General features: G+C 44.9%; 2 protein-coding genes, 1 long non-coding RNA gene and 1 other non-coding gene across 6 annotated transcripts in view; 1 reads left to right on the forward strand and 3 right to left on the reverse strand.

The window, feature by feature from the left end:
- Nucleotides 1-24: 24 nt before the first annotated feature.
- timm9 (translocase of inner mitochondrial membrane 9 homolog) lies at nucleotides 25-2,196 on the reverse strand. 2 transcript variants are annotated; one of them, XM_056394400.1, is made up of 4 exons: nucleotides 1,933-2,196; nucleotides 1,521-1,577; nucleotides 1,317-1,412; nucleotides 25-428 (listed from the first exon to the last, which is right to left on the reverse strand). In XM_056394400.1, exons 2-4 carry the CDS (start codon nucleotides 1,557-1,559, stop codon nucleotides 294-296), a joined length of 270 nt encoding a protein of 89 aa, XP_056250375.1. In that variant the 5' UTR covers nucleotides 1,560-1,577; nucleotides 1,933-2,196; the 3' UTR covers nucleotides 25-293. The 2 variants fall into 2 exon arrangements, with proteins under 2 accessions (XP_056250375.1, XP_056250374.1); XM_056394399.1 differs by having other exon boundaries at nucleotides 1,756-2,195.
- Nucleotides 713-797, reverse strand: LOC130180813 (small nucleolar RNA SNORD53/SNORD92). Its single transcript, XR_008829486.1, has one exon. It is a non-coding gene; the product is annotated as a small nucleolar RNA SNORD53/SNORD92 (small nucleolar RNA).
- A 362-nt stretch (nucleotides 2,197-2,558) lies between the features above and the next one.
- Nucleotides 2,559-8,990, forward strand: part of kiaa0586 (KIAA0586 ortholog) — a 31,524-nt gene continuing 25,092 nt past the window's right edge. For both annotated transcript variants that reach the window (XM_056394394.1, XM_056394395.1), the window contains exons 1-9: nucleotides 2,559-3,407; nucleotides 3,502-3,560; nucleotides 3,862-3,928; nucleotides 4,240-4,309; nucleotides 4,734-4,965; nucleotides 5,147-5,217; nucleotides 5,412-5,496; nucleotides 5,580-5,703; nucleotides 7,401-7,518. In XM_056394394.1, the coding sequence (XP_056250369.1) occupies nucleotides 3,107-3,407; nucleotides 3,502-3,560; nucleotides 3,862-3,928; nucleotides 4,240-4,309; nucleotides 4,734-4,965; nucleotides 5,147-5,217; nucleotides 5,412-5,496; nucleotides 5,580-5,703; nucleotides 7,401-7,518 (1,127 nt within the window). In that variant the 5' untranslated portion in view covers nucleotides 2,559-3,106. The remainder of the gene's footprint in view (nucleotides 3,408-3,501; nucleotides 3,561-3,861; nucleotides 3,929-4,239; nucleotides 4,310-4,733; nucleotides 4,966-5,146; nucleotides 5,218-5,411; nucleotides 5,497-5,579; nucleotides 5,704-7,400; nucleotides 7,519-8,990) is intronic.
- On the reverse strand, nucleotides 3,391-4,832 carry LOC130180711 (uncharacterized). Its single transcript, XR_008829435.1, has 4 exons — nucleotides 4,710-4,832; nucleotides 4,232-4,298; nucleotides 3,812-3,925; nucleotides 3,391-3,522 (listed from the first exon to the last, which is right to left on the reverse strand). It is a non-coding gene; the product is annotated as an uncharacterized LOC130180711 (long non-coding RNA).

Below are 8,990 nucleotides of genomic sequence, written 5' to 3' on the forward strand. Positions count from 1 at the left end.
TTTAAATAAAACACAGAAGAAGACTGAGGTTCATGATGTTTAATAAAAAATTATTTCAACATCAACATAAACAAATCTCCACATTAAAAGGACAATTCCACAGTTTTTAGACACAAAAGAAATCTGTTTACACTACATCTCCCATGATGCTTTGACACAGAGCAGCAGAAACTCAGCTGCAGTTCAGAGTCTTTATCCATCCAGCATGGAGAGACTGGACCTGCTGGATCCGGATCGGTCTGGATCTCCTCAGCCTGCCGGGGTCATGTCTCCGGTCCAGGTTCGGTCCTGGTTCAGCGAGGTTGTCCCAGCAGTCCGGCTTTAGCAGCTAGAGCCTCGTTCTGCTGGATGTGGTACTCCTGAAACCTCATGGAGATCCGCTGAGTCATCTTCAGATACTTCTGCAGACAGGACTCGGAGCAGCTGGACTGAAACAACAAACATGAACATCTGGGTCAGAAACATTGGGTCTCTGGTGGAGAGCTGAAGCAGGGTGTAAACTTCAGGTTGTGGGTTTTCAGTCCTACGACCGTGGTTCCCTTGTTACCAGGGTAAATCACCATGGTAACTGAATTCTCCCGCAGGTATCAGTATTTCTTCTTATCATATTAATACTTTGTTCATGGTTCTGACAAAGTTGTTTAAAATGAACAACTCGGCCTCTTTCACAAATCTGATCACATGGACATGAAACATGTGACCTGGCAGCGGATTGGTCAGACAGCCAAGAGAAAATGTGACATCACACGACATCATCAGCTCATGAGCGAAACCTTTTCTCAGCATCATCACTCCTCCTCGACAGCGCTCATTTACCAACACTGACGTTAGTCGGAGTTAGCTCGACGACTAACTGGCACAGGTCATCCGCCGCCATGACAGTTCTGATCAGTTCGAACATTACAGGTATCAGATGCTTCCTGCAGTTATTGATCATTGACTGCAGCAGGAAACTGACTGAGTCAGTTTTATCTTCAGTTGTATTTTCTTTCTTTCTTGGGATTAAGGTGTATTCTATTTTGATATTGTTTACTCTATTTGTTAATTAATGAAGTAAGGCTAATTATTATTTGAAACATTTATGGTTTAAAAAGGCCAGAGTTTGGATTTGTTGGGCAGATTTTGTTTTGATGTTTTTCTTCTCTGTAGTTTAGAAGCAGGACGAGCAACCGGAAATCAACATCCCTGTAAATGAACTGAATAACTGGCTGCCACCTGTGTTTCCTGGTGGTTTGTGGCATCAGGTAGAACCGGAAGTATCCAACAACATTGATGATGATGAAAGTTTACAGGGTTTGTGTTCACAGCATCTTTACCTCCTCTGGCTTCACTTCTCTGTTGGTGAAGTCTTTGACACAGTCCATGAAGCAGTTCTCCGTCACCTTGTTGTACGTCCCCAGAAACTCCTTAAACTGAAACAGAGAGGAGACGCACGTGAGACCTCAACTACACACCTCCACATCATCATCATCATCATCATCATCATCATCATGCAGGTGATCCACATACAAACCACTCACCTGTTTGATCTGGTCGGACTCGGACACCTGGACCGCCATGATTCAGAACCAGAGTCTCTGTGGAGAACAAGCAGTTCACGTCAGTGTCCCCTCCCCCACGAGCCTCCGTTTAAAACACCTGACGTTTTAATGTTCACAGTCTTTTACTGCATCCTCACACTGATCGGTCTGATCCGGAGTCACCGGACGAGCCCGTTAACTACCGAATTAAAGTCTCTCCGGTGACAGTGATTACCTCCTCTGCTGCCGGTGGCGCGGTAAGCTAACAGCTAACCGGGTTAGCTTCGCGCTCCCGTGAGTTTACCGGGTGTTGTCGCAGATGTCGTCCTTCAGACTCCCGAGCCGCGGGCTGCAGACACACACTGTGGGTTTAAAACTAAATTATAACCAGAAGATGATGTTTTAATCTGACCTGAGGTCGGTGTTCGATGTGCAGATCCTTCTTCCGGCGGACTGAAGGACATGTGGAGAAACGGAGCCGCAGATTCAAACTATTTAAATATTATATTATTATTCACCCCGAAAATCAATTGAAGAAAATCAACAGTTTAAAATTAAATTATTAATTTCTCTAAGGATTACTGATGCGATTGTAGTCCAAATAGCTGTACAAGACTAAAACGTGACGAAAGTTTGACCTCTGAGTCGAGCAGTGCGCTACGGAAAAGACCGTCCGATGTGCTACAGGAGCGTAGTAAAGTTCCTACCTTTTAAGTTCCTGAATAAATGATCATAACATCCTATTTGATTTGTAACTTTCTTCATAAACATAATCTAAATGGTGTTTGAAATTCAAACTGTGCACAAGTGGAACACTATGGAGGACCACAAGTGTCATGCAAATAGAATTTCATTCACTGATTTCTAATGGAACACTAAAAACAGAAAATAATAAATGTTTTTACTAATTCATTTCTTAATCTATATATAAATCGAATAAATAAATTTCTCAAATTCAGTATTTCATCAAATGGTATTTTAATAGGCAATAAAAAGAGAAATTATCAAAATAATTAATGAATAGTTCAAATTTAAATGATTTACTTGATTGATTGATTGTTTTATGTTGTTTTAAAATCTATTTGAGGTGATTTTTTGTTCTTTTGTTTTTGGCGGTTTTGTGCAACAATCTGCAGTTTAACCTGGATCAGTTAGATCTCCATTTAAAACAGTTTGTACCGGTTTGTACACGTACAATGATTCTTCTGATTTAGAGGCGGAGTGAGACATCTGTCCTTGTAGTTTTTTTGTTTGTTTTTTTATCTTCGGACCCAAGCGGAACCGGAAGTGTCGTTTTGTTGTCAGCAACTGTTGCTGTTTCCACTTTTGTCGTGTTTCGACTTCAGTTTCTCCTTTTATTGTCCTGACGTCCCTTTCTGTTTTTACTGTAATGTTTTTTTTACTTTGTAAACTTGATGTTTCCGCTCGGACTCCCGCCACCGAGTTTTAACGGCGCCGCTGCTGTTTGATGCCGGAGCGGGAAGTTTGAACGAGGCTAGTTGCTGTTAGCCTTCATGCTAACGGTCCACTGACAGTCAACAAAGCTGTTCACATGACATTAAGTTAAGTTAATTAAAACCGTGTGGATGTTTCGTCAGCCCGCTTCCAGCTCTCACACACCCCGGGATCTATCTGGTGATCTCAGTCCGGATCAGTCCTCCTGTAGCTCGGACACCGGGGACGTTTTAATCCGCTCTACTAGGGTTCTCGTCCCGGACCGGAGACACGAAACTGGACCAGGACCCGGATCGGTCCAGATAACTGTCCAGAAACTGAGGGATCATGCCCGCGTCCAGCCTCCTCTGGCCGAGCAGAGGCAGCGGCCTAAGCCCCGACAGAAGCCGAACACCGGTGCTACTCCACGGTCAGCGACAGACGGTCAGCCCGGTAAGAGTTCCAGCAGGTGTCACGGTAACACCGGTGTTATAGTATATTATGTTATATTAGGCGATCTCTTCCTCTGATGTTCCTTTGTTTGCAGACAGGCGGACGATGAAGGAACCTGCACGGACCAAAGAGAACAGAGAACCCACAGGAACAGTGAGTCTTTCATTGACCTTTGACCTTCCTGCAGTTAATGAGGCAGCATCATGATTCTGTTTGTCCCCATGAGAGTTAAAGAGATCCACATTCACACACCTGTTTCCTCAACGAGTCTTTTATGGTGATGAATTGAATTTGATTTTAAACCAAAACATATGAAGTAAAAAGCTTGTCCATCAGTCAGTATTCTCCCTGCAGGACCACAGGTGAATAATCAATGCACCTACCTGCCCACACCAACCACACACCTGTGAAGGTAAGATCCTGAATGTCTCTTCTGTGTCTGTTCTTCCTGCAGCCTCCAACAGCAGAGTGGAGCCCAGACAGGAAGCTCTCCGCTGGGACCCGGAGTGACCAGCAGCCTGGTGAGAGAACCACCAGTCAGTCAGTCAGTCAGTCAGTCAATTAATCAATTAATCAATCAATAATCAGCATCATTACACTGCTGAGAAACTGGGAAACATACAGAAGTATATCTTTTTGTTTGTCATCGTAAGGATTTGAATCTGAATATATGTTGTTATATTATCATCATTTGTTATAGATTATTGATTCATTGATGGTTTATTGGTTTTACTGACATGAAATACTCAAACTAAAATCATGAAAACATGAAGTCAGCGACTGAACCTTCAACCTCCTGTCAGTCTGACTTCGCCTCTGCTTACATCATCAGGTCACGACCTCCTGACGTCACGTTTCGCCGCTGGAGGTCGAGGTGTCGTCCTCGCGGCTCTGAAACAACGGTGAGAACAAACAGACATTGAACTGAACGTTTCTATTGAAGCTAATGAAACTAAAACTAAGAATCAAACATTAAACTAAGTTTTGTTGTGAAATATTTAACAACAGTTGCTGTGATGAAACGGGACTGAGGATTAATTTCATCTTCTATAAATGAATTTAAAACTTTTCAAGCTGTTTGCTGTGAAACGAAACAGATGAAATTAAAGAAAAGTTGTTGATTTTTGTAACAAACTGACGAGTTGATGAAATAAAATCTGAAACATCGCAGCTTTTATTGTGAAAACTGTCAGTCGGTTGAATTCTTCTAGAAAACTCTTCATGACGACTGTAGTTACAGTGTTGGTGTTTCATAACACACACACCTGATGCACCTGAACGCATCACTGCCCTCACACTCACCTGTCACCTGTCTGTCTGTCTCAGCTCTCACAGCGCCCCCCACAGGCGGGAGATCAAAGTGAAGCTGTTGGACCCATGTCCACTCCAGACCAGCTCCCAGGATGCTTCTGGTCTGAGGTCCAGTTCCCATGATGCAGTGGGTGTATCAGGGGTCCAGATGGAGGCCGGGCTGTCCTCTGGTTGCCTGGGAGACGGCACCAATGCGGCAGCAGCTGCTGCAGCTGCAGCTGTAGCTGTAGCTGCTCCTCTCATCAAGGTAGATCTGATCCCAGACCAGTTCACTGAGCTCTTCATTCAGGAAGACGTCTCAGCTGTACCTGAATGACCTGTGTGTGTGTGTGTGTGTGTGTGTGTGTGTGTGTGTGTGTGTGTGTGTGTGTGGTGTGTGTGTGTGTGTGTGTGTGTGTGTGTGTGTGTGTGTGTGTGTGTGTGTGTAGGCTCAGTCAGACATGGAGGCTCGAGTGTGTCAGCTGGCAGACGGTGTTCAGAGGCTGCTGCAGGCCGACAGGTACCCAGACTCAGGGGTGGGGGGGGCACCTGCCCACTGTTTTTGATCAATCAATTCATCGAGGAAACAATTGTCAGATAAATTGATCATGTGAATGAACATTTGTTGCAGCACCAGATAAAGGAAAATGTACAAGAGCACACACACACACACACACATACACTGTGTGACATCACTGTCTGTTCTGTTTTAAGGGAGGCTGGGGACAGGGGGCGGAGCCTGAGCCAGCAGACGCTGCAGCACCTGGAAACGCTGCACAGCCAACAGCTGCAGCTGCAGGTAAACACACTCACCTGTTCTGGTGCTGCTGACTCATCACTCTGCTGTCTGCCTGCTCATTGGCTGTCCTCTCCTCCAATCAGAGCCAGCTGCTGGAGTCGGCTCTCAAGATAGTGACGGGCCACGCCCCTGTGACCTCCGTGACCTCTGAGCTCACAGCCTCGGGTCAGCCAACCCATCTGCAGGTCACACACCTGGACACTGCAGGTAAACACACACACACACACACACACACACACACACACACAGGTGTTGTAAAAACAACAGGAACAGTTACTGTAGTTTGTCAGCAGGTGGAGCTTCAATCAACTTATACAGGAAAATATCTGTGTAGGCAACATATACTTTTGTTTATGTCCCCCCAAAGCATCCTGGGAGCTGTAGTTCCAGAAAGTAGAGCAGGATTATTAGTAGTTTTTCTGACCCAGACCTCCAGCTGTCGCCCTCTGACAGATTTGTTCCTCCAAGTAAATGAGGTTTTCCTTCCAAGACCAGATCCAGGCCACGAGGAGCAGAAACTATTCTGATAATCACTTCATCAATTATTTCATCATCCCCCAAATAATAAATACATCAATTAAGAATATTACATTAGATAAAATCATATTCAAACAGCCAGTTAAAGTAATAACACCTCAGGTGCCTTCATTAGATAGTGTGACACTGTAGATTAGAGCTGCAACAAGCAATTGATTAATCAGTTAGTTGATCAACAGAAAATGAATATGCCACTCTTTTAAATATTCCATTGATCTTCGTCCTTCCGCTGCTGTCTGATGTTTGATGGATCAGATGATCGATCAGCAGACTAATCAATAATAAAAACAATTGATAGCTGCAGCTCAGAGCAGAGATGTCATGAACAGCTGTGACCAGCAGGTGGCAGCAGCAGTCCTCTGACACGTGGAGGCTGTTGCCATGGAAACACCCCTCCTCAGACTGCTCTGATGCAGCAGAATAGATCAGTGTCTGAGTTTCTAGAGGCGGAGGTTTCTTCCATTTCAGCCCCGCCTCCCCGCTGTGATGGAAATGTTGTCGTCATGGAAACCAGGCTGTTTGTAGCAGCAGGTTATTTATAGTTTCAGTCCTGAATTCACTGCTGACACTCTGCAGGCGTGTGTGTGTGTGTGTGTGTGTGTGTGTGTGTGTGTGTGTGTGTGTGTGTGTGTGTGTGTGTGTGTGTGTGATCACAATATTTATAATATTTTGTTTAACTTCAGCTTTTCACACACGGTTTTACATTTTGACGTCAGATTACTTTATGACTTTAATCTCATGAAGAGAAGATGTTTCTTGCTGCTTCATAATATTTATCAACAGAAATAGTTTCAGTCATTTTCACAGCTTCACATTTTTCCAGTTGTGAGTAGATTAAATATAATGTGACACACAGTGTTGGACAGTTTCACAGAAACAAGTCAATGTAATAAAGGAAGATAAAAAACCAGAGAAGAAGAGAAACGCAGAGCGAATGGATGTAAAATAATGACTGCAGTAACAGAACAGGAACCACCTGATCGTAACGCACTCAACGACAGCCCATAATAACATTTATAACAAATAGATTTCATCAGAGCCTCTGCAGACCATGTGGATGTTCAGGGTCCTGAAGGAGGTTGTAAAGGTTCCTCAGACGTGTGTGAGGAGGTTCCCCGGGTCACTGAGGAGGTTCTGGGGGTTCTGGAGATCTTCCTTCGGGAGCTTGTCGGGGGTCTTTGACTGAACCGTGTGCTAATGTAGTGGGAAGCATCAGTCTGGTTGCTACGGTTACCTGAACCCAGAACAGAGTATAAACTGTCTGAGGTGAACTTGTCTTCAGGACAGTGTGCTTTGACCTTTGACCTCTGATGTTACTGTGTTCTGCTGCAGACGTCTGACTGACTGACTCCTTCTGTGTCCATCAGAAAACCAGCAGCGCAGCTCCTCGGCAACCAGAGCTGCGGCCGTCGCCACTGCTGCTGTGGAGATGGGCCGAGTTGCCATAGCAACACCCAGCCGTGACCGATGGCCAGAGCAAACCAGGTGAAGGGGGGGCTGGGGAGGGGGAGGGTGTTTCAGTGGGTCTGAGCGTGACAGTTTTTTTAAACAGAGGCTGAAAATGAACCTGCAGACTGAGCCGCTGTTCAACAACAGAGACACGAAAAAACCTCAAACACTTCCCATCATGCCTCAGTCACAGCAAACAAACACACAACGCAACACGACCCGGTGTGGCGGCTCTTCATCAGAAGAGACGATCGTTTGTTCACTCTGATGAAAACGTTCGGTGATGTCACACGGTGTGATGGCGACGCCAGTTTAACAGAGACCTGCGGTCTGTGTTGAACCGGGTTAGACCGGCTCTGATAGAACACATGGATGTTCCTCAGGTTCCTCTGTAGAACGTGTGATGGAGGATTTCACACGACAGAAATGTCTCTCAGGGCTTTTATTGTGAAATTCTTAAAGGATCCTGGTTGAATCAGTTTAGTGACTTCCTGTTTCTGCGGAGGACGTGATTATTGTTGTTGTTGTTGTTGTATTGCTGCTGTTTTCTTCAGTAGCTGCTTGTTCGTTGATAAAGGTTCACATCGTTACAGCCACAAGTTTCCAAACACTACAATACCCATGATCCTCTGCAAGGTGTGACTCAAAGCATTGTATCAACAGAACATGGCCGCTCCATTTATCCAGAGTTAGAATTTCATCTTCGTCTTCACCTCTGTGACTTGTCTTCATCAGAACTGCTCGTCCTTCGTCTTATTGATTATTATATTGATCAATTAATCCGCTGATTATTTTCAAGACATGCTCGGACTGATTTTATTGGACCAACAGATTCTCACCTGAGGCTCTGAACCATCAGCATTGTTCTTCATGAATGACTGAAACAATGAATCTGTTGTCAATAGAGTCAAGTTCTGTCGATCGATTGATCGAGTAATTGTCGCAGCTGTTCTCCTCACAGCTTTAACTCTACAACGTTTTAGCTGCAACTCACAGAACATTAGAGCCAACAGCATCAAACAGATCACAGTCTGAGCCGATGGTTTCACACACGATGAACGACGACGCGCAATAAACCAAATGTTTCCTCCGAGGATTCACGACCAGATCAATGAGTCTGGTTCGATCAGCTGATTGGATTTATCACAAACAGGCTGCAGCTTCATTTAAACACTGCAGTGTGTGTGTGTGTGTGTGTGTGTGTGTGTCGCTTGATTTGCATAATCATTCCGAGAGAGCGAGAGTCAGGGGCGAACAAGGCTGCAGCTCATCGTATATTCAGCAGCTTCATCCTCCTCCTCCCTGCAGCACGGTCGCCAGGCGCGTTTCCATGGAAACGCAGACGGTATCCATCAAAGGCACGCCGAAACTAATCTGTGTGTGTGTTTGTGTGTGTGTGTGTGGAACTGACAGCGAGCCAACCAGCCGACATTAAACCCTCACTGTAGGTCCGGTGACACTGATACGTGTTTGTTTGTTTGTTTGTTTGTTTGTTTGTTTGTTGTGTT

This window comes from Seriola aureovittata, chromosome 13 (assembly GCF_021018895.1).
Source record: "Seriola aureovittata isolate HTS-2021-v1 ecotype China chromosome 13, ASM2101889v1, whole genome shotgun sequence".
Taxonomy (NCBI): Eukaryota; Metazoa; Chordata; class Actinopteri; order Carangiformes; family Carangidae; genus Seriola; species Seriola aureovittata.